At 42.6% G+C, this 24,854-nt stretch overlaps 1 protein-coding gene across 6 annotated transcripts in view; it reads left to right on the forward strand.

Moving 5' to 3' along the window:
* Sv2b (synaptic vesicle glycoprotein 2B) overlaps positions 1-17,027 on the forward strand; it is a 197,320-nt gene extending 180,293 nt beyond the window's left edge. For all 6 annotated transcript variants that reach the window (XM_021167119.3, XM_029479857.2, XM_029479855.2 and 3 more), the window contains 4 exons: positions 5,600-5,733; positions 7,057-7,257; positions 11,175-11,334; positions 13,688-17,027. In XM_021167119.3, the coding sequence (XP_021022778.1) occupies positions 5,600-5,733; positions 7,057-7,257; positions 11,175-11,334; positions 13,688-13,871 (679 nt within the window). In that variant the 3' untranslated portion in view covers positions 13,872-17,027. The remainder of the gene's footprint in view (positions 1-5,599; positions 5,734-7,056; positions 7,258-11,174; positions 11,335-13,687) is intronic.
* Positions 17,028-24,854: the final 7,827 nt, after the last annotated feature.

The following is a 24,854-nucleotide window of genomic DNA, read 5'->3' on the forward strand; positions in this document are numbered from 1 at the left end:
TAAGCATTGCCCAATAGTCTTCTGTATGTGTCAAGTTTCAGCTAAAATATATAATATACATTAATTGTTATTACTATTGTTTTTCTGAGACAGGGCCTTGTGTAGGCCAGGGTGGTCTCAAACTTGCCTTGTAGCTGAGGATGCTCTTGAATTCTTGATCTTCCTGCTTCCACCTCTGGCTGGGATTACAACTGTGCACTTCCATTCCTTGCTTTGCACATGCTTATGATACAACTTTTTTGTTTGTTTAGGATCAAACTCTTTTCAAAGTTCATTTATTCTGTGACAATTTCATCAATGCACAAAATAGATTCCAGGCACTTTCACCTCCCTCCATCCCTTACCCCTCTGACTCCCACTATCATCCCCTCCTTACCAGGTCTCTATTCTAGTTTCGTGTCTTTTCATTTGATTTTGTTTTTGCATGGTGTCTCACTGGGTGTAACCTGGGCATGTGTGCAAAGCTGTCTGCGGGAGTGTGACCAATCACAGAGGCCACGTCACTAAGGGCAATGCCTTTCTGTCACCTACAGCCATCAACTGCCTACAGCTTCCATAGGGAGGGCGGGGCGTGTGGGTCTCTTCTCTGTCTGACAGTTTAATGGGCCCACTCTTTGCTGGACCTATTCAGGTAGCTGCAGCTGTGGTGATGGTTAGCATAGCTATACAACTCATTTGTTTTTTAAACTTGAATTTCATCTCATGAATATGCTACTATCTATCTGTTCTGTTGCTGGCCATTTAGGTGACAATTGTTCACCATTACAATAATGTTGCAAAAAATTATTCTTATGAGAAAGAGTTTTTCTTGCTAGTATAACTGAAGGTAAAATTCCTGAGTAGGAAGGGTCTTGCTTAGATATGAAAACTCTGCTTCCTCTATACCAGTGGGTCTCAACCAGTGATTGAGAACCAACGTGTGGGTCTCAACCCCTTTCAGGTCAAATGACCTTTTCACAGGGGTCACCTAAGACCATCAGAAAAACATATATTTGCATTACAATTCATAACAGTAGCAAAATGGCACTTATGAAGTAGCAATGAAAATAATTTTATGGTTGGAGGTCACCACAACATGAGGAATTATATTAAAGGGGGTTGGCAGCGTTAGAAAGAGAACCACTGTTCCATATTTTAAATGAAAAGTTTCTATGTACATGTTGTATTTGTGTGTGTGTGTGTATCTGTGTGCACATGTGTGCGTATGTACATATGTACATGTGTGTGATGTGTGTTGGGGGAGATATGTGTCCCACAGCATGCACAGGACAACTTGGTGGAGTATTTTCTCCTCCCACTTTTACGTGGATTCTAGGGATTAAACACAGATTCTTAAGTTGTATAGTAAGAGCCTTTACCTGCTGAGCCATCTCACTGGCTCCTGCTACAGTTTTATCTGTCTGTCTGTCTGTCTGTCTGTCTGTCTGTCTGTCTTCCTGTCTGTCTGTCTATCTGATGTGATTTTCAAAATCTTCCTCCTTTCAATATTTTCTTCCTCTCTCCCCTCCAAGGCAGGGTCTCACACTGTAGCCCTGCCTGTCTTGGAAGTCACTGTGATACAGACCGCGGCAGCCTTGACCACACAGATATCTGCCTGCCTCTGTGTTCCAAGTGCTGGTATTGAAGGCGTGGCCCCACACTTGACCTTGACCTTGTATTTGCTATTTATCTGTGTGTGTGCACCACGCTTCTTCCTTCCTTCTCTTTCTTGTGCTTCTGGTACCTTTGTCTGTGAACTTCTCAAGTTATTGTTTTGTTTCCATATTTCTTTGGGAAAATCATTCACCATTGTCTCATATATTTATTCTGACAAATTCTGTCCCCTTTCCATCTTGAATTATGAATGCTACCTATATTAGATTGTCCTGTATGCCCTTGTAGTTTTAGATATTCTTTTCTGTCTTTATTCTTCTCTGTGTCTATTTGATAGTTTCTTTTGAATTATATATAATTTCAGCAATTTATTCTTTTTGTTATGACATGTGTCCTGGTGAGTCTATCAAACACATTTTTTTTTCAAAAAGAATGTTTTGGATTCATTTTTGACAATTTCCCCTATATGTATATACTGAATTTTGATCCTATCCATCTGTATTTTCCCCTCTTGGCCTCCCCCAATACTGCCCCCTTTCACCTCCCTCTTCCCTCCTCCTCTCTTTTGTTTTATAGCCCATTAAAGTCAAATTAGTGCCCCTGTATGCACATGGGTTTGGGACCCTCTACCACAGCATGGACAGCCTATTAGCAGGTGGGGCATACTCATGAAGATAAATGACTCTCCCTCCCCCAGCTCCTTAGCTAGAGTCCAGCCTCAAGAGCTCCTCTCCTATGTATGCTGAAATATTATCGGCTTGCTCTTGTGTTGGGAATCGTGGCTGCTCTTAGTTCCCGAGCATAATGGTTCTGCCACGCCCCCTACGCAGCATTTCATGGCACTCTTCCTGATCCTCAAGCTCTTACATTCTTTCTGTGTGCTCCACTGCAGTGGTTTTCTGAGCCTGGGTGGTGACTGGATAGTCTAGACTCTGTCTTGGCAATGATCACAGTCAATTATAATCATCAACTCTTTCTGTAGAGTCAGTCTTATGACAGTGACACCATCAGACCACAAACACGAGGGCTACATTGGTATGAATCTGGTGTCCTTTATATCCCTCGGTGGACAAAGCGTTAAGTCTGAGAGTGACTGAAATAGATTATCCCAATAATGATTCTTTTCTAAATTTATTATTTAGCCTTGTTCTTTGACAATTTCACACATGTATAAATTGCAATGCATTCAGACCACTCTCCCCTCTGCCTTGCTTACCTCCCTCTCACCCCGACAACCCTTCTTCACATGTTCAAATCTCTCTGCTTTGTTTGTCAATTACTTGGTTTAGCCAGGATTGCCCTTATAATCAGAGATTTGGGACTATCCACTGGAGCCTGCTGGGGTCAGCAAAGTTGTCATAATAATTTTGTTCCAGACTCTGCATTACCAGTGGCTTCTCTTTCCTTAAGGAAATAACATATACATTGTCTTTTGCTAACTCACTCCCCAACCCCAATCACTGTACTTAGAGACAAGATCTTACTATATAGCCCAGGCTGTCCCTGAACCCATAATATTCTGGGATTGAAGGTGGGTACCACTACACTTGGGTTTTGTGGTCATGTTGCTTTCAGCCTCTGAACCTTCCTAATGAGAAATTGTGAGATGACTCAACGTACAAGTTAGATATCGGAAGAGATGACTTATGGAGAGACTCATAAAATGTGTTGGTCCTTTCTCCTTTTATCTTTTTCCTTATAACGTTGGTTTTTTATAACCCACTTGGAGACATATTTTAAGGTCTGCCTGCGTCAGATTCACTTTTGATTTATGGCTCAGCTTTCTTAGCTACCCTTGGAAGAATATTAAAATACCAGCCCATTATTATATTAAAGAGAAGGATATCTTAAGAGAGGCAAAGACTGAGACAGGAATAGCTGTCCTATGTAAACACATCTGGTGTACAATATTTGAAACCATAGGCATCTTCTTGTATTAAAAATGTCCCAATTAGTTTTCTGTTTCTCTCTGTTCTTCCATTTCCCTCTTCTACTCCCCCAAACCTTTCCCCTCTGTGACACAGTCTTGAATAGGCCAAGCTGGCCACAGATTCCTACCTGAGGGTGACTTGAATTCTTGATTTTCCTGCTTGTATCTCCAAAATGGATGCTGGGATGCTGGGATGCTGGATGTGTGTGTGTGTGTGTGTGTGTGTGTGTGTGTGTACTTGAGATGAGGTCTCACTATACATCCTAGGCTAGCCTTGAACTCATGATCCTCCTGCCTTAGGACTCCCAGTGCTAGTATTACAGGTGCTCTACACCGTGTCCAGCAATGGAGACTGAATATTTAACAGTAGTTTCCCAGTTTCATTCTGATGACATGGACAGAGGCTATCACTGTGGCAATCACTGGCCCAATTCCTTTTTGGGGGAATTGAGGTCCATTTGCAGAAGCTAATGATGAGCATCTCTAGGTTAGGCTCTGAGCAGTGTGCAATGGAACACTGGCCATTACCCATGGCCAGAAAGTGCATCTAAGGTGCACAAGAGGAGCAATGACCCTCAGCATCCTGTGTTGCTCTGTCTCTGTGATTCCACTATCTGGCAGTAGGTCTACTTTGCTTAAAGCACCATTTTTTTCCCCATCACTTAGATTGAAGGTTGGGGAACATAGTTTTTCTCTCTATTCACAGGACAGGACCTAGTACCCATGAGTATTATTAGTACCATGCTCTGAAAAGGTTGGCTAAAGCTTAACTGTGTAAATGTATGAAGGTACAAGGGGCTTGTAATTGCTCATGAATGAGAACTTATTCAAAGGCTTCCAGCTTAAACATCTGACCATGCTACAGCGGAGATCTGCATGCTCTCTTTCTAAGTTGACAGGGGAGTTGGAGCTGTACCAAGCAGCTTCTCAATGTACCTGCACCTCATAAGTATCCAGATGCCTTGCCCACTTATTATTAATGGGACACTTTTAAGTGAAAACAAACAAATAAACCAAAATCAAAACAACAACAACAACAACATCCACATACCCTTGGTCTAAAGTGAAAATTAAGTTGATCAATTTCTATCCTTATCCAAATCCAGGCTCCCCAACCTGCTTTCATTTTGTGGTCTAACTCTGAAGATGTATTTGAAAACATGTATCATATTCTATCAACTCTATATTATATCTTGATTTAATTTTTTGCTTAATATATCAGTCCTTTCCTTCCTCCCTCCCTCCCTTCCTTCTTTCCTTTCTGGACAGAGACTTGCTTGTAGCCCAGGCTGTCTAGGAACTCACTAGGTAGTCCCAAACTCAAAGCAATCCTCCTGTTTCAACCTCCCCAAGATCTGATATTACAAGATCACATTTGGCTTATTTGACATATCTTAAATATTGTTCCATATTAATACATATAGATCTGCCTGCATGATGTCTGTCTGTCATCTATCTAGCTCTCAGGCATGCACATATACATCTGTAGTTGAATGCATTTAGTAATCTGTTGCTATTATAAGCAATGTTGTTATGAATACCAGCATGTATCTTTTTAAATATATGAGCAAATGCATATAAGATAATCCCTAAGTCAAAGGAAATGTACAAGTTAAATTTTGTGAAATTGTTCTCTAAAGAAGCTGGTTTGATTACATTCTGTGCAGAACAATGCTCATCTGTTTACATGTATGTCTAGCCTGGGGATCTGCACTGGTTCAAGGCTCATGGGAAAGGGAGCTGCTGAAGGCATCTCCATTTCATGCTTTCCACATTTTCTGTTGCACTGATGCGAAGGTTCTTGGATTGGAATTTTGGAGTTATGCCATGGGCACAAGCTCTTCCATGAACACCTAGGCCAGATGCTGTCTTCTATAGCCCCAGAGCCTATTGCTAGCAACTGAAAAGCAGCAGTTAAAAATGGGGCAGTGGGTCTGGCAGTGGGTCTGGCTTGCAATCATGTTCTGCTACTTTTGCCACACCGTTCTTGATTTTGTCCTTCTGTGCTTTTCATTTGGTCACAAGCATTCTTCTTTCCCTGGGACACTTCACTCAAGGATGCTGTCTTCCTCACAGGTTCATAAAGATGTATTTTAAACATGTCCTCTTTGAGGACACATTCTTTGACAAATGCTATTTTGAAGATGTGACATCCACAGATACGTATTTCAAGAACTGCACCATCGAATCAACCACCTTCTACAACACAGGTGAGAAGAAGGACACCCTGGGAGGGATACACAAAGATGGGCTGGGGCTTAGAACCAAAGCCCAGAGGCAGAGCTGAAGCAGGAGTGAAGGGATTCTTAGCCATCAGTGCCAGCTCTTGTGAGAGAGAAATGGCTTCTACCCCCAGGAAGGGCATACATTAGGTATCATTCTGATATTTCCTTAGTCTATACTTCGTTTTTTTTTTAATCATTTAAGCAAAAATTCTGAATGAGACTGATGCTATACAACAATACAGTATGGCATTCATAAAACCAGCATTCTGGGAGAGCTGTGGTTTCCACCCCTGATTCATTCCTGGAGACTGTGCATAATCGAAAACTTGCACAATTGAAAACCAGTTGAAAAAAATCAAAAGGGAATTGTTACGTCTGTACAGATTCAGTGCATAAGGCAAGACACAAAGATCATTTCAGAATCACACTGTTTCAGGTTTCCATGATTAAAAACAAAGCACAGAATTCTAGCGCTCCACCACTCTTGCTACTTTAGCTGTGCTCACCATGGCTTAAAGACCTCTCAGAGCAGCAGGGGACACAGGGACATCCTTGAGTATTGTCAGAGTTTCCCCCCACCAAGGCCTCAGTGGGAAATGTATTCTGATTATCCCTGCCTTAGAGCTGAACAAACAGACATAAGCAATTGATCGCGGCCACAGCTAGCAAGGAGATGGAGTTTGAATCCATTTCTCAATTACATGGTTCAAAATCTCTTTGCACTGGATTTCTTGCTTCGTGCCTATGTTTATGCTTCCTCCTAGCAGGGATAAGTGAACTCCAGTTTCAGTAAGGATCCCACCTCTGTAGGTAAATTAGAGTGATTGAGAAGGATATCCAACAGCTTCAGGTCTCAATATACACGTGTATACACATATATACCCCCACACATGTGAACACACAAACACACATGCACACACCACACAAATATACACATGCCAAAATGTCTCTAAAATTGGCATTAGTTTCATTTCTCTTAATTTAAAAAAATTTTTTTTACGGTTTTTCAAGACAGGGTTTCTCTGTGTAGCCCTGGATGTCCTGGAACTCACTCTGTAGACCAGGCTGGCCTCGAACTCAGAAATCTGCCTGCCTCTGCCTCCCACGTGCTGGGATTAAAGGTGTGCACCACCACGTCCAGCTTCATTTCTCTTTATTATAGGAACTTGAGCAGATTATCACATTTTTGGACAAACATCACTGTGACTTTGAGGTCACAGCTTGCCTATAAAGAGGGCATCTGCACGTCTGCTTTCTTTACCCAGGTCCCATCCACTCTCATGAACCAAGGCTTCTTTCTCTCCTCAGACCTCTACAAACACAAGTTCATCAACTGTCGGTTTATCAATTCCACCTTTCTGGAGCAGAAGGAGGGGTGCCACATGGACTTTGAAGAGGACAACGATTTTCTGATTTACCTCGTCAGCTTCCTCGGCAGCCTCTCTGTCTTGCCTGGGAACATAATTTCTGCCCTACTCATGGACAGAATTGGAAGACTCAAGATGATTGGTAAGTTGCTCACAATGGAGCATTTGGGTCTCCTGGCCACAACGGCTTGTTTCCTTTTCTTAAAGAAAGAAATGTTATATGTAGTAACGCTGGATCTGCTGCTGTAAAACCAAGGAGGCACATTTACAGATTCCTAGGGTTTCATATAAAGGATTTGAGTGCAGGGAAGGGGCTCTTCATCACTTCTAGAGTGTTCTATTAGCACTCTCATAACGATGATGAAACAGATCTACCACACCTGTTCTTAGCATTATGATGGGAAATATATACAATGTTATTTAATGATAGTTTGATAGTTTAAGGCAAATCATTTTATTTTTCTTATTTTGTCGTGACTTTCTGTTGTTTAATAGTGAAAGTGAGAGGGGCTAAAAGACATGATGAAATTCTATGATGTGTGTACAAAATCGTGAATGAATAGGTGAATAAATAAAAAAACTATTTTAAATTGCAGATAATTAGCTTAGTGTTTGTTGGACAGACTCTTGTTGAAATCCTTGCACATATGGCCATTTGATTTTGAACATATGCTTTTCTCTGGGTTTTGGTTTCCTGATAATATGAGGAATAATAACTGGGAGGATTTTGGGAGGGTTAAACATAATATAGCCCAAACATCTTACAACACTTAGTATGTTGCAGGCTCTTGGAGTGGCAGCTGTATTCACATCTGCCTTGCCTCCTTCCAGCAGGATGTGCACCACTGGATACTGAAACACAGCACTGTGAGGGGTCAAAAGAAGTGACATGTGTGCACTGAGGGTCAGTGAGAGTGTGCTCTAAGTGTGAGCCAAGAGCAGTGCTAGGAAAGTAGGAGGGAGGCACATTAATAAAGGAACCATTAAGGACCCGCCTTCAGGATGTTGTTGATTGAGAAAATGAACACTAAATTATCCAGTGTCAGAACACAAAGGGAAACAAAATCAATCACATTGTCATTTTATTGGAGAAGAGAAAACAAATCAAGTCTTGGTGGGAAGAAGCCTTCCTTGGCATGTGGATTGTACTTGATATTATTATTGTAACTAGGAGATGAATATTCAGAATGATGAACACAAGATGTGCCTGTGATCTTGGCTCTGGTATCTTATTAGAAAAATGGGAAGTGTCTCGTGGGTACTGCAGACTGAGCTGCCTCTGTTAGGGGGGAGTGTCCTTGTCAGGAGACTGGAGAGAGAGAGAGAGAGAGAGAGAGAGAGAGAGAGAGAGAGAGAAGGGGAGGAGAGTTGAGGGGAGAGGAGAGAAAGAGAGGAGGGAAGAAGTGGGGAGGGAGAGAGGGAGAGGAAGGTGGGAGGCATGTGCACATTCATATCCACATATATATATATATATATATATATATATATATATATATATATATATATATATATGGAGAGAGAGAGAGAGAGAGAGAGAGAGAGAGAGAGAGAGAGAGAGAGAGAGAGAGAGAGAGAGAGAGAGAGGAGAGAGCGCTCAGAGCAATAGATGCTCTGTGAAGCTACCTTTCTCCCAGGCCACCATGGGATGGAGAGAGATGCTTTGAAGCAGCTTTTTTTTCTGCGCCCCTCAGAGCAGCCTGGCTGCTGCAGCTTTGTCCTGATCCTCCTCAGAGCTCTCTTCTAGGAGAAGTCATTTCTTGTTAAGGGCAGAGTAGAAGTTTTCCTAATGAAGCTGTTAGCTACACCCTCATTTATTCATTTGATAAACATTATTTATACAGTCCTTACTCTGCATCAGACTGTGGAGGACGCTGTGGGAATATAACAGTAACTGAGACCATCAACATCCTCATGTTTAAAGAGCAAAAGATGAATTGAGAGACAGACACAATTAGGGATTTCATTTAACCAGGATGCTGGCCTGCCAGGCTGGGTTCCAAGCATCTCATACACCCCACGGGGTGGGTACGATTGATATTAACATTTTACAGATGGGAAAATTAGACACTGCAGGAGCGGGTAAAGGACATTTTCAGAGCCACACAGAGAGAAAGTGGTGAGGCTTGAATTTGAACTCAGACCTCTTAATTAGAAGAGGAATTGAGGTTATGGAAACGAAGGGGCAGTGGACCGTGCACGTCTACGGTAGGAGCAGTTAGCACGGAGTTGAGGAAGCTCCTTGACCACAGCATACTTTGACAATGGTGTTTTATTAGTCAGAATGTATTAGCTAAGCCTCACATTGATCTCTTGGAGCAGAGCATGTGTTTGGAGGGAATTGCTCTCAGGACTCTTGTGGCCCATAGCTTCCTTCCCTATGCTTCCTCCTGGCTGCTTACAGCCCTGTCCCTTCCCAGAGGGGGCGGTATCTGAGTGGATAGTTATCATTCATTAGCTCCTTTGCCAGACTTACACTTCCCACTGTTCTTACAGCCCTGAATCCCTGTGTGACTCTAGGGTGAGATCCCATGAGGAAGGAGGTTTCTGGATAGTCAGAAAAGCATTTGGATTCCAGGCAAGGAGGATCCTTGTTCCCATTGCCCTGATGGGGGTGGGAAGCTCACCCACTAACTCTTTGGCACTCACTACTTTTGCTTTACTTTTGGCCTCATCCGCACATTATTCCAGACCCTTTCAGGCCTGTAGTCTAGTCAGTCATGACCAGAGCCAACCCAAGACTTTCCAAGCTCCCCTGGGTGGAATTCTTGGGTTTGGAAAGGGTTTGCTACAGCCGGTTTTAAAATGGGGTCTCTTATTACCATCTCCGTCAGTGGGATTCTTAGTCAGAGAGTTCTCCCTGAATGGCGTAGTTTTCCCTACACTGTTGATGGACAGCTTTACACAGGTGGCCAGGGTCTGGACAAATGAGGGAGGCCAGACTCTCAGATTCTGCCAAAGTGGGAGGCAGCTGTCATCCTATGGTGGCAGGAACCAGGGGAGAAAACAGCATTCACAGAGCCCAGTGGGGTCTCAAACAGTAGTAGAAGAATAACCTGAAAGGAGCTGTGGTCCTGGAGGGACTTAGCCATTGCCAAAGATGGAGCTTCTTAAATGGGATGATGGTCACTGAGCAGTTCCACCCCTCTGTCTTCCCATCATGGTGACAATGGTTCCCAGCTTCTCAGGAGGTTGCAGTAGGTTCTGGGAGGGCAGAGAGATCTCTGTGGTGGAGATGAGGATGCATTAGTCCTGTTTCTGTTGCTATGACAAACACCCCAGAAGGGTGTTTGCCCTTAGAAGGAAGACATATTTATTTTGATTCCCGACTTTAGATTTTGGTTCGCAGCCTTTGCCTCCATTGTTTGAGCATTTGTGTTGTGGCGGAGCATCATGACAGGGAGAATGTGACAGTACAAGGCTGCTCACCTCATGGTGGCCTGGGAACAGAGGGAACTCTTCCTTCAGATGCTATTATTAAATGATGAATCCATACATGATTAATCCATTCATGAGCCCAGAGGTCCCCAGAGGCTCTACTTCTGAGTGTGGCTGCCTTGGGGACAACGCTTCATCCAACATATGTGCTTTTTGGGGGCTTTTAAAATTCAAACCAGAACAGGCCATAGGTGGAGAAGCAGAAGAACAGGCACTTCTGGAATTTTCCCTTTGTAGCTGACCCGCAAATGTGTTCACATCGGAATGTAAGCTTTGTGCGCTCTGATTCTGAATTTTATTTTTATATTTCTTTAAAAAAGCAGTTGACCCTTAATATCTTAACTTTTGAGTTGTATATAAATGTATATCCACCCTTTCCATGTGTCAATGTTTCTTTCCATGTCAATATTTACTTTTCCATTGTATATACTTGAATTTAAAATATGTGTGAGTTTATTTGTTCCATTTGTGCTCTTCCCAAGTGGAAGTTGGACCTAGTAACTCAAGTGACATGTGACTTCACCTGAGCCTGTGAGATTGGGGGCACGGGTAAATCCTCTGGGGAGCAGACTCCGGGACACCACAGGCCTCACATTTCTTTTCACCTTCATCTTGTCTCCACAGGCGGCTCCATGCTCATCTCTGCAGTCTGCTGCTTCTTCCTGTTTTTTGGCAACAGCGAGTCTGCGATGATCGGCTGGCAATGCCTGTTCTGTGGGACCAGCATTGCAGCCTGGAATGCTCTGGATGTGATCACAGTAGAGCTGTATCCCACTAACCAGAGGTCAGTTCTGACCTAACTTAAGTTACTCTGCTCAGAAGCTGAATCTTGGCCTTGGTCTTCTTGAAGTCCATGTTCCAAACGTCTCCCGGGCAACTGACTTTCTCTCCAAGATGATGTCAGTGGTCTGGGCCTGGGTAGGCTAGGGTTTGATAGGGTTGAGTGAGTGACAAGAAACAGAGGACAAGCATAAGCTGTCTCAGTGGAGGGGTAAGAGTGACTAAAGCCTTCTGTATCATGCGATCCTCATTGGAGCTGAGCTCAGGCCTGCCAATGGGAACTAAGGAGAAAACATGAAGACTTGGGACAACATGGATGGGGTGGGGCTCAACAGGAAGGAAGAGAAGGTGGATGGAGGCAGAGTAGTCCAGGGATGCCAGGGTTTATTTTCTCTTTGTTTAAAAGCAGAAGGTCAAGTTCATTACCCAGTAGGTGTTTCTCTACTTGAAGGGGATCTTGAACTATGTGTACAGTGGATAAATGCTCACGAGGATGGACATGGTATGGAGGATGGGTGAACTGAGTTCTGAAAAGTATTTTAGTGATATTCCCAAAGTCAACAACAGAGCTTCTGGGCTTTGGTTGGCTAGCATTACCATATTTCCCGAGTCAAAGAATGCTAAGTTTTATTAATAGTAAGGGACAGGATGGTGGTCATTGTTGAGTGGGCTATGTTTTACAGGTAGGAAATTTAGGAAAGTGAAATGAAAGGACACGTAGAAAACAATAGGTCATCAGAAAAAAAATCCTGAAATATGAATAAAACCGTAAACCTCTGCTACAATATAAAAGAAGACATAAAACAGAAACCAAGACGTGCTTCATTGTGGACAAGATAATTTACTCTTATAATAATGTCAGGTTTCCTTTAATTCTTCCCAATTACAATAGTTCATTCAAAATTCAGTGAGACTTCCCCCTCCCCTGGAAAGTTGAAAAAAAATCATTTTAAATTTTTCTTAGAAAAGCAGGCATATAGAGATAGAAAATAAAGCAAGCATACCGGCTAGGGTTGGGGCTGGAGCTTATAAACCCACCATGCTGCTCAGGTATAGATAATAGAGCCCAACCTCCAACCATAAATATATGCCAATATTTTAAACTTTTGATATAATAAAGTATTTTAATTGTAGCCCAGGAATGACCATCTTGAGAATACTGTCCCTATAGACCAGTGGTTCTCAACCTTCCAAATGCTGCGACCCTTTAATATAGTTCCTCATGTTGTGGTGACATAAAATTACTTTCATTGTTAACTCATAATTGTAATTTTGCCACTGTTATGAACCATAAAGTAAATATCTGTGTTTTCTGATGATCTTAGGTGAGCCCTGTGAAAGGGTCCTTTGACTCCTATAGAGTGAGAAACGGTGCTCTATACAGTCGTGGTCAGGTTAGGTTGTGTAGTTCATGAAGTTTATCACTGGAGTGTAATTTAGGGATAATAACTAGTACTGGGCTCTGCCATGGATGACAGAAGTTCCAAACACACTTGGAAGGTTTGGCATTGCAAGGACTCTTCATCAGCAGCCTGAGCAGAAGGTTCAGTTTCCTATGCTTCTAGTCTCCCGGGCCTGGACTCCACCACGGACCATCTCTGTTGCAGGAAGTAAGACAAAGGACAAAAAATAAAGGAACAGAGAGTAGAAGTCCACTCAAAACCTCTCTCAGGAAATTTCTCATGTGCACTTCTGTCTCATTGGCTGAAACTAAGTCACACTCACACAGCCAGCAGCAAGGGACTCTGGGAAATGTAGTCTTACAGTTGGGGACCGAAATTGCAGAGTGAGTTAGCAGTCTTTGCCACAAGAGAGTGTGCTCACACTTTCTTTCGCATGCAGCTTTATTTTTTTGATATTTTTCTATAAGCAAGTACTACTTGTAACTATTTTAATTAGAGGTGTGCTCGGGAAGATAAGGAAAGAGGCTTGAAGGCAATTCAAAATGTTAATAGCAGCTATTAGTCCAGATATCCCGACATCTTAATTTCATTCAGTATTTCCAGTGTTGGTTAAAATGAAATCGCTGTTTTTATATTTAGATAAGAAATTCAGGGCTGGTGAGATGGCTCAGTGGGTAAGAGCACCCGACTGCTTTTCTGAAGGTCCAGAGTTCAAATCCCAGCAACCACATGGTGGCTCACAACCATCCGTAACGAGATCTGGCGCCCTCTTCTGGAGTGTCTGAAGACAGCTACGGTGTACTTACATATAATAAATAAATAAATAAATAAATAAATAAATAAATAAATAAGAAATTCAGTCCCACACCTCCTCCTCTTACAACAAGGAATGAACATACAGCCGTTCACCTAGTGAATCCCAGAATTTCAGAATCCTGTCCTCTTCTTTTGCAGGGCCACGGCCTTCGGCATCCTCAACGGACTGTGCAAGTTTGGGGCCATCCTGGGAAACACTATCTTTGCTTCCTTTGTTGGGATAACCAAAGTGGTCCCCATCCTTCTGGCTGCTGCTTCTCTGGTTGGAGGTGGCCTGATTGCCCTTCGATTGCCAGAGACTCGAGAGCAAGTCCTGATGTGAACAACCCACTGGGAAAAGACAGATGGGAAGATCTTTTTCAGGACACTCCAGCACAGCCATGCCTCCTGCCTCTCACTGTCTACAGGATACCGCGGACAGCACGGAAGGAGAAATGGACTTTGTGCTCCCTAGTTTAGGACCCACTGCAGTTGTTAATACATTTTTAACTCAGGTGATTGACTAGGGGTGCCCAGAACCATCCTTGGGATCCCAGAGCTGTGTGCTTAGTTTCAGGTCTCTTCATCCCAGGCAGGGAGAGGACACTCCAGTAAACACACACACTAAGCAAGGAGTATATGCTTCTCTAAACGAGGTGCAAAAAACTATTTGCATTTCAGACTGAAGTTGAGGACAAGAACCACTTAAGCTCCTCCGTGCAGCTTCTGGGAGCCCAGTGACCTAGCAGATTGTCATAGTTGGGAGTGGGGTCAACACATACTGGGCTCAGAGAGCAGACTACATATTTGCATTTGAAAGTATCACCTATCATATTTTCCTTTTGAAAACTGGCACAGTAGTCTTGAAGATACTCTGATATAGAAAAACCCAATCTTTAAGCAAAATGTATATAGACGGACTTTTCTTCCCAAGCATCCTGAACTTTGCATAACGAAGAGGAGATACATTAAGAACTATATTTATTATGGTTTTGCTCTTGTCAGAGCAACGTGAGGATGGGTATTATGTAAACTAAGTTTGTATATGACAGTTTTGAGGTTTTATTCCCACAAATGGTGGCTGCTATGGTGGCCAACATTTTAGCCATATTTGGGGAGGACTCTCCATTCAAGGTCCCAGGAAACTTGATGCGAATGGGTAGCATCTTGCTTGCTGTCCGGAGGATGTACTTGGCAAGCCACATGCCATTTCCTTTACCTGGGAACTTTTCTTCAACTTGGTAGGGCAGGTACTTCATTCTCCTATGTTGGTCATTTGTGAAACTCAGGTCCATAGGTAGTTTGATGCTGTTTACCCAGAAAGAACAGGAAGAAATGACATGAAAATGTTTTATTTTTTATTTTTATTATTGGCTGCTTGCACTCCTTTTTTTAGAGAAAACCCCCCTCACAGATAACTGACTAAGGATGGGGAAATGTAACCACAGTTCTTCAAAATGTGAGTTCTTCCTGTTTGATTTCAAAGGAAAACACAATGTACATTTATTATAGTGTTTAGGACCTATGAGAAATGTATGCTCTGTGTGCTGGCTCGGGGCGTTTGAAACAGGCCATTAGCATGCACATTAGGAAATAAAAGGCATGAGATACATTCATTTCTTCATTGCTCCAAGGAAGCTTTTCCTGAGATCCAGGTTGGCACTTGAATGTGGAAAGGGGAGAGGGGGTCAGGGCTGCACTGGCAGGTGTCAGCAGTCTGGAGGCTAGGCTGAGGGAGTGGCTTTTGTTCATCAGTACCCTCTGCCATGGTAGAGACAGGGCTAGGAGTTCCTGCCACCTGAGCTGCTCTTACCTGGGCCAGCGGAACGACTGACTGGAAGAACTAGTTTGCTCACGTTATTTGCAGCACACACACAAGCTGTGATGTGCTAACCTTTGCCTATTAGAAATCTTCCCAAATCTAAACCAAACTAATGGCTACATTGAGTGTTTTCTCAGTTCTGTGGAAATACTTAGATGCCAGGCCAGTTCAAGCCATCGTTCCCTAATCCTCTGGAATATAAGTTGGCAGTGGGAAAGAGTGAAATCTTTGAGAACTTCCCATTCTCAAGTGTGGCTAACATGTTTATCTGCTTCTCTGGTCCCCACCTCTTTATTTACACCACCATTACTTTCTGTACAGGGAAGGAAGATGCATCAGGTCTGATGTGATAACCCCCATTACTCCAAATATAAATATATATAAATATACAGAATGTATTAATGCTTCTCTCGGTGTTTTATAGGAATTAACTGATAACGCTCTGTTGATAACGAGAAACTTTCTGTAATATAGCTGTGATGTCCTTTTCCATTTTCTTGTGATATGGAATGCATTGCCTAGGATCATGAGAGAATTGTGTAAACCTGTGGTTATGTATCCCTTATAACAGTATTCTTTAATGGGATAATAGACCTCAGTGCGCAGCTACCACTCAAAAAATGTACGAGACAGTTAGAATCCACATTTACAGTCAGATATATCTTGTAAACTTTAAATCTGACTAGTTTTTTTAAGCACAGGAGTGGCTGTAGTTACTTTAGGCTAACTGTTCTCAGTTTCTAAGCTCTGTCTTCTACATTACATTTATGGCTCCTTAACCTGTTTGCCTAACCAACCAAGGGCAATTCCCGTCCATCCATCACACGGGATGTGGGAAGGATGCAGCCATGGTCTGCAGACTCTCTGATGAAGGATTATCTGGCCATGGTACCTGGCTGCTTCATAACTTGCTGTCACTCCTGGTGAGATAAGTGTGTCTTTAAAAATAGTCCCCATGTCAGGTCACTGGGGTGTAATGTACAACATCCTTAGCCATCCATTTTTTCTTTTCTTTTTTCTTTTTTTGCCCTGAGAGACGCCCAATGGCATCTATAGAGGACTAAAGAAAAGAGCCGTTCCCTCACAGAGTCAGACTATTCACACTTCACTATGTATTTTATGATGGCTTGTTTGGGAGCCGATACTTTCAAGAGTCTCAACTGTGTTGTGGGATCTCCTGATGCTGATTTCTGAGCTTTTGCTTTATTAAAACTGATGAGTGAAAGAGGTGTCCTGGTTCTGAAATTTGTAGCACGTGAGCTTGAGATTATGTAATCATTCACTCGTTGGGTTCCCTGGGTATTGGCTCATGACAAAAGAATAAAAATTACCACGAGTGAATCTTTAGGAACCGAGGTTAGAGATCACGTGACCTCACTCATGTCTCGTCTGCATTCCTAATGTGATGGAATCCCTCTTCTAACTCTCTTCTTCTTCTATACGCAGACTTCAAATCATTTGGCCCAGGTACCCATGTGCTAGGACTGTGTAATAAGGCCTAGAATGACGCTGTCTCTTTTTGTGGACTAACCCTCCTAGTTGAACCAGGCTCCTTCCAATTTGCTCTATTAGAGGCCCCTCTCAGTTATAAACATGAATATCTTTGCTCTTCTTTGCTGTAGAGCATGCTGGGAAATATATTTACTGGATACATAACCATCATTTCTTCAAAGTGGAGTTCTTGGTACTGAAAGAAAATAGATCAATGAATCATTCCTAAGATTTTTTGTTGTTGTTGTTGTTCATCAGAACCACCTGGAATGGAGTCCGGGGCAGAATCTCAGTGAGGAGCTTACTTGACAAGCATGAGGCCCTGAGTTCTATCCCCAGGACCCAACTAAGCTGGAGGAAGTGGCCTTCTCCTAATACCACTACTGGGAGATGGAGCCAGGAGATCCCTGGTGTTGATGGCTAGCCAGCCTAGTCTAGTTGTCAAGTTTCTGGTGATGAAGAGACTCACATCAAGGACGAGGGGAACAGTGCTTAGAGAGCAACAGCAGAGGTTATCCTCTGTGCATGTGGACCCTCATGTGCCTCTGTGCACCCCCACAGACACCCACATGGCTCTGAATGTACTGCCTGGCCCCGTCCCCAGAGATTCTGATTTAGTATGTATGGGGTCGGTATGAGAATTAGCATTTTTCAACAAACGTTTACACTGCATGGTTGGTATTTGTCGCTCAAATCGTATTTGGAGAAGCACTGACAACCTGCCTATACGTAGGCACTTTGATTTGTTGGGGTGGGAGTGGGGTAGCAGAGTTTTTTTGTTTTAGTATCAGCTCAGCCAGAATCTCATTCAAACCCATGAGAAGTAAGAACATTAAAAAGCACATTTCAAAGGTATTGAGTAGCAGCAGACATCAATAACTCAATGGTGTCAGTGGTGACATTTTCATCCCTAAAGATCATGGTTTCCCCCAGGCCTTGGCCTTTAGGCCATATCTGGTGGTCTAGTTCTGCCTCTTCCTAGACGCACAGGGGTAGATTTCACCTGGAATTGCTGATGTCTGTCTCGACTATTTCCACATGGTATGCACGTGGTGGCTGTGTTTAATAGACTTTTGCAGACCAAGATGCCTTTGGCATATTATTACTCCCAGGGGTCTATAATGAGAGTTTGACTCTAAAAGCTTTCCCTTACCTGGTGACTGTGACAGAGTGAGGTGGAACATGGCCAGCTGACCATCAACTGACCTTGCTTGGTGATGCTCTTGACAAAGACAGAAAGATTTCTCCTTTAGAGATAAGGCAGGATAGGGCACCTTCCCCCATGCAGACCTCATGGGACATAGTTTACAGATTGCCCCCCCCCCAACCCTCCGTTCTTGCTCTTGTGTATGTACCTGATCCTATAAGCATTTTCCCGAGTTAAAATGCTGGGATACTATGGATAGCTTTGTCATCTTTGGACCTAGCCCCAGAAACATTTGCAAATCAATCACAAAGCACCTTTGAATTGAAGCAAGCTTAAAGCACATTTTGTTTAATTTGCAGAGGCATGGCGAAGAATTTATAAGCCTGGCTCTTGTGCGGCAGGGAGGCTTCCCCAAAGATTAATGACAGAATGAAACACAGACTAGAGCTGTCCCCAGATGCTAAATGGAAGAATAAAAGTTGTTAGTTATTGTAAGTTATGGGTCGGGCAGGGGATTTATTTAGCAGACCCATCCTATAACCTCTGCAAGGTTCAGTTCATGACTAGAGAGTGAAGACTCTCTGTGTCACCTCACCTTAAATATGCTTCAGCTGACCACGCACCTTTGGGACCATGGGCTTAAGATGATTTAAAAATTAGAGGTCATAAAGACATATTGAGATGTTGTCTCCTGCAGTGAATGTGGTCAGCATGCTTGATAATTTCCCTTAGGTAGGAGGTTTACTGAATCCCAGTTACTGTCCTTCAGAGGAACAAGAGAACAAGGCTTTCAAATGAGACAGCCCCGACCTTCACTTGTGATGTATGTGAGCCTTCGCTTAGATTTCTTCAGATCAGCACTTGTGGTAATTTCAGCAGAGTCTGAACATAAATGGCATTTTATTATAGCGGAAGGAAAAAAAAAGGATTAGTGTAGAGTTAAATAGCTTGAGTTAGCCACCTGGCAATGTATACATATGCATGTGGTGCTTAGCCAGGGAAAGAGGTGCATGCTGAGAAAAGAGTGTTAGGCAGTTCTGAAGTTGTGCAAACAATAGAGTGTGTGTACATACAAGCAAAACTAGGTACAGAGTTACCAGGCAACCCAATCTTAGGGGACTGTCATTGTCTCTGTAGTTCATTGTCATGTAGATCTATAGATCTATAGGCCTATAGATCAGAGAATGTTGCACCATACATACGTGTAACTTGGACTTGTCAGCCTAAAAGTAAATAAATAAAATGGCCTACCAAGAGCATCATATTACAAAAGAATGGTTTTTGAATGAATAGAAAACAAACTGTTAAGCAATTGCCAAATGGATGGGAAACAAGTTGCATTGATTAAAGTCTACCCAAAGCATTGTTAAATTTTACTTATCCACAGAGTCCTGAAAGTGGGAGAGCTCCCATTAGAATGCATGGGACGTGTTTACTGGCACTGTTCTAATGGTTTTCAGAAGGTTCCCTTTAAAAACAACCTGTGTTCTTCACTTTGAGCAGTGGAAATATGACACTGTTATAGCTCATGATTGTCAAAGCATTTTAGTAGTATGTTGCTCAGCTGTGACTAGTGAGCCAGAGAAAGCATGTTGCATACGGAACTCTGACTGTGTGCGTGCCCATCCTGGGTGATGAATAGATGGCTTGAAAGGAAGCTCAACATTTTAAAATTATATTGTGGGAAGCATAATATAGGTACTTATGACATATAGAATCAGGAAAAATGTCTCATATAATACACACACATACTAGACAGAGACATACAATTTTTTGTCTAATACACATGCTAAGTATAGACATGTTTTTTAAAGCTTAATTTATTTATTGAATCTGAGCTATTTTTACATAGGCATGAGACAGGAAAAGATACTTTAAAGACTGAAATATTTATCAGATACCTTATGCAAATTTCTCATTTGCTTTATTTTAAATGGGTCAAAGAGTAACATGGAAGGTAAGTACACTTAAGCGTCAAGAGTGGAGCTATTTCAGGTTATTTTTCTATGCAAAATCATGGCCCAGATGAATCCTGGAGCTCTGCAATCTTAGTAGACTAGAAATGTCCCCACGTGTTGTTCTTGGTGGGGTAAACAGAACAAGGTACCAGAAAGGACCCTGGAAGTTTGATGGTTTATCATTTATAGTAACACATGGTTGTGATCTTTTGCGTTCTCCTCCTTCCAAAGTCATGTCCTAAGTTTGCAAAGTTTTGGGCTCTACAGAGAAGATCTGAAGGGCTAACAGATTTTATTCTTTGGTGGGAGATAGTGCCAGTGTTTGAGAAAGGAGAAAGTATATTCGTATGACTGCCTTCTTCCGTTGTGTGGTTCTATAGCAGAATTTTGCTGACAGTTAATGTGTAGTAAGAAGAGATATCTATGGCTCATGGTTTGGGTGGTTGTAAAGTTTCAGCAGAATGGTGCTCAGGTCATCTTAGCTGGTATGGAAGGCCTTCCATATTTCAGTAAGCACGGAAGCACAGTGTGAATGGGAGATTGGAAGCTTTAGAGGCACCATGAGTCAACTCCACTGAGGTAACCTTCCTGGCAGTGTTTCCAAAGAGAAGCTACCTGCCAAGGCTGCTGAAGCACGAGGCTAATTAAAAACTCAAGTCTAAGGCTGCTTTATTCCGATACAAACACTAGAGGGCAGAAGCTACCTGGACCATGCAAGACAGTTTTTACTACGAGGTTGGTTAGCTTTGTCACCCAGTCCCTATCCAGCAGAAGAAGACAGCCTCGGGGAAATGCTTATTTCCCATCACTCTATTCTTTAGGATGTCTGTGAATGTGAAGACAATTCCAGAAGACATTTTCTGAAGGAATTCCTTCAGACTCCTTGTTTGTTCAGGTCTGAAATAAGGAAATTTCTCCGGAGGAACTGTAGACCAGTAACCATTTGTTAAACACTCGTGTGGACCTGCCCTGCACCACCATAGTATACAGCTGAGTTTGAACCGAGGTTTATTTCACCAGCCTTTTACTTTTTCCTGACATTGGTTAATTTCTTATACCAAAACCCTTTGGGTATCCCTGGAAATTCATGAGAATAATGTGCTTAAGCAAGAAGACCTCCCCTCAAAGCCTGAGCTCTTCCATATATGGGAGGAGGCTCTTGACATAGCTCTATTAAAAAACCAGACAGCTACTGACCTAGCTGATGGTCATCATAATGGCCATCATCGTGGGACATTTTTCCTCCCACAGCTGGACTGATTCATGAAAAGATAATATCATAGACCAGAAGAAGTTCCTCTTGGGAGCCCTAGCACAGTCTCTTGGGTGTGGGTGTACTTATATCATCTAGAGAAAGGCTTTGAGGTCTAGGAATGGTTACTTGATCCCAGTTGCTTTATATTTAACATAGAAAAGCTTTAAACAAAAAGGCTGGAACATGACCACAAGTTTGAATTTCTAGGGTGAGAACAATGCCCACCCAGGAATGGATACCAACCAAAGCACAGGCAAAGAAGGTTGATTGGATGCAAGAAAGTGCGCATAAGATTTGTGTGGATCTTCCCTACTTTCTTCTCTATAATTTTCAGTGTCTTTGGTTGTATGTGGAGTTCCTTGATCCACTTAGACTTGAGATTTGCACAAGGAGATAAGAATGGATCAATTTGCATTCTACTACATGCTGACCACCAGTTGAACCAGCACCATTTGTTGAAAATGCTGTCCTTTTTCCACTGGATGGTTTTAGCTCCTTTGTCAAAGACCAAGTGACCATAGGTGTGCAGGTTCATTTCTGGGTCTTCAATTCTATTCCATTGATCTACCTGTTTGTCATTGTACCAGTACCAGGCAGGTTTTATCACAATTGCTCTGTAGTACAGCTTTGAGGCCAGGGATGGTGATTCTACCAGAGGTTCTTTTATTGTTGAGAATAGTTTTTCCTATCCTAGGTTTTTTGTTATTCCAGATGAATTTGCAAATTGGCCTTTCTAATTCTGTGAAGAATTGAGTTGGAATTTTGATGGGGGTTGTGTTGAACCTGTAGATTGCTTTCGGCAAGATAGCCACTTTTTACTATATAATTCCTGCCAATCCATGAGCATGGGAGACCTTTCCATCTTCTGAGATCTCCTTCAATTTCTTTCTTCAGAGACTTGAAGTTCTTATCATACAGATCTTTCAATTTCTTAGTTAGAGTCACACTAAGGTATTTTATATTATGGACACAGGGGGAAAATTCCTGAACAGAACACCAGTGGCTTGTGCTGTAAGACCAAGAATTGACAAATGGGACCTCATACAATTGCAAAGCTTCTATAAGACAAAGGACACTGTCAATAAGACAAAAAGGCAACCAACAGATTGGGAAAAGATCTTTACCAATTGTAAATCAGATAGGGGGCTAATATCCAATATATATAAAGAACTCAAGAAGTTAGATTCCAGAAAACCAAATAACCCTATTAAAAATGAGGCACAGAGCTAAACAAAGAATTCTCAACTGAGGAATACCGAATGGCTGAGAAGCATCTAAAAGAATGTTCAACATCCTTAATCATCAGGGAAATGCAAATCAAAACAACCCTGAGAATCCACCTCATACCAGTCAGAATGGCTAAGATCAAAAACTCAGGTGACAGCAGATGCTGGCAAGGATTCGGAGAAAGTTGAACACTCTTCCATTGCTGGTGGGATTGCAAGCTGGAACAACCACTCTGGAAGTCAGTTTGGCCATTCCTCAGAAAATTGGACATAGTACTACTGGAAGATCCAGCAATACCACTCCTGGGCATATACCCAGAAGATGCTCTAACATGTAATAAGAACACATGCTCCACTATGTTCATAGCAGCCTTATTTACAATAGCCAGAAGCTGGAAAGAACCCAGATGTCCTTCAACAGATGAATGGATACAGAAAATGTGGTACATTTACAGAATAGAGTACTACACAACTACTAAAAGTAATCAATTTATGAAATTCTTAGGCAAATGGATGGATCTGGAGTATATCATCCTGAGTGAGGCAACCCAATCACAAAGAACACACATGGTATGCACTCACTGATAAGTGGAACTATCCAAGCCCAAGATTTGCAAAACACATGAAACTTAAGAAGAAGGAAGATCAAAGTGTGGATACTTCGTTCCTCCTTAGAAGGGGGAACAAAATACCCACGGAAGGAGTTAAAGAGACAAAGTGTGGAGCAGAGACTGAAGGAATGACCATCCAGAGACTGCCCCACCTGGGGATCCATCCCATATATACAACCACCAAACCCAGACACTATTGTGGATGTCAACAAGTGCTTGCTGACAGGAGCCTGATACAGCTGTCTCCTGAGAGGCTCTGCCAGTGCCTGACAAATACAGAAGTGGATGCTCACAGCCATCCATGGGACTGAGCACAGGGTCCCCAATGAAGGAGCTAGAGAAAGTACCCAAGGAGCTGAAGGGGTTTGTAGGTCCATAAGAGGAACAATAATATGAACCAATCAGAGTTCCCTGGGACCAAACCACTAACCAAAGAGTACACATGGTGGTACTCATGGCTCTAGCTGCATATGTAGCAGAGGATGGCTTAGTCGGTCAACAATGGGAGGAGAGGCCCTTGGTCCTGTGAAGGCTCTAAGACCTAGTGTAGGGGAATGCCGGGGCCAGGAAGCAGGAGTGGGTAGGTTGGTGAGTAGGGGGAGTGGGGAGGGGACAGGGGATTTTCGGTGGGGAAACCAGGAAAGGGGATAGATAACATTTAAATTGTAAATAAAGAAAATATCTAATAAAAGAAAGAAAGAAAGGAAGGAAGGAAGAAGAAAGAAAGAAAGAAAGAAAGAAAGAAAGAAAGAAAGAAAGAAAGGAAGGAAGAAAAAAAAAGACTTGTGTGGCACAGACATGTATTTGAGAATCTGTTTTGCTGTTGCTCACCAGTGGAGGGAGCAAGTGAGCAGCAGGTGATTTGTGTTTTGTGGAAGGAAACATGGGCTCAGGATTCATTTACAGGAAAAGGTCACAGAGGAAACTGAAGGGAGCTTTGAATGACACTTTAACTGAGAGAGGGAAGTCCTAGAGAAGGAGCATGTTTGGGGGGATGGAGGGATGGAGGGAGGGGAGAGAGAGAGGGGGGGGTGGTTTCTGAGATTTGTTTTCATCAGATGACCTATGAATATTGTTTAAACTTCCTTTGTCAGTCCTTGAATCTGCATTTCTTGAGACTTAAGTTTTATCTATCCAGTATTAGTAATTCTCCACAGACCCAAAGTTGTAGGAAAGTGTCTTAAAGCGTAGCAGAAGAACCAGGGCATTGAAGAAGTCACACTGCTTCCAGGAAGATGGGTGAGGGGACTTGGAAGTGTCCTTAATCCTACTTCTCTTATGTTCCCTAGCAATGAGCTTTCTGGCAGAATGGAAACAAAACGAAACAACAAAAACAAACAAGAAAATTCAGGCACACTCTATGGGCAAGAAGCACAGGAAAGATAACAGGACTTGAGATCCTTTCCTGGGTCTCCTCAGAGGAGCCTTTATGCACGACAGAGGAGGCTATAGGTATTATGGATTCCGAGGCTACAGACATAGCAATGGTGAAAGCAAGAAAGATCCATGAGCCAGGGCTTGAGGGTGCACTTTGATGACAGGAACCAAGGTTGGTACCAGGGCTGGAGGACAATACTTACAGGCTAACTATGGGACTCTTAAAAGTGTTTTTTATTGTTTGAGAATTTCATACTTGCATCATATACTGTATTTTGGTCAAATCTATGCCCATTCCCTCCCTTCTCATCCTTTCCCACTCCTCACCATGTGATCATTTTTAAAGACTCTTTGGGTCTGCTGAGTACTGCGTCTATGTGCATGGGTGTAGGGACATCTACTGAAGCTGGAATAGCTTATCAGGGTCTGAATCCCCAAA

The sequence above is a fragment of the Mus caroli genome, unplaced genomic scaffold (genome assembly GCF_978045245.1).
Source record: "Mus caroli unplaced genomic scaffold, Mus_caroli_1 scaffold_8, whole genome shotgun sequence".
Taxonomy (NCBI): domain Eukaryota; kingdom Metazoa; phylum Chordata; class Mammalia; order Rodentia; family Muridae; genus Mus; species Mus caroli.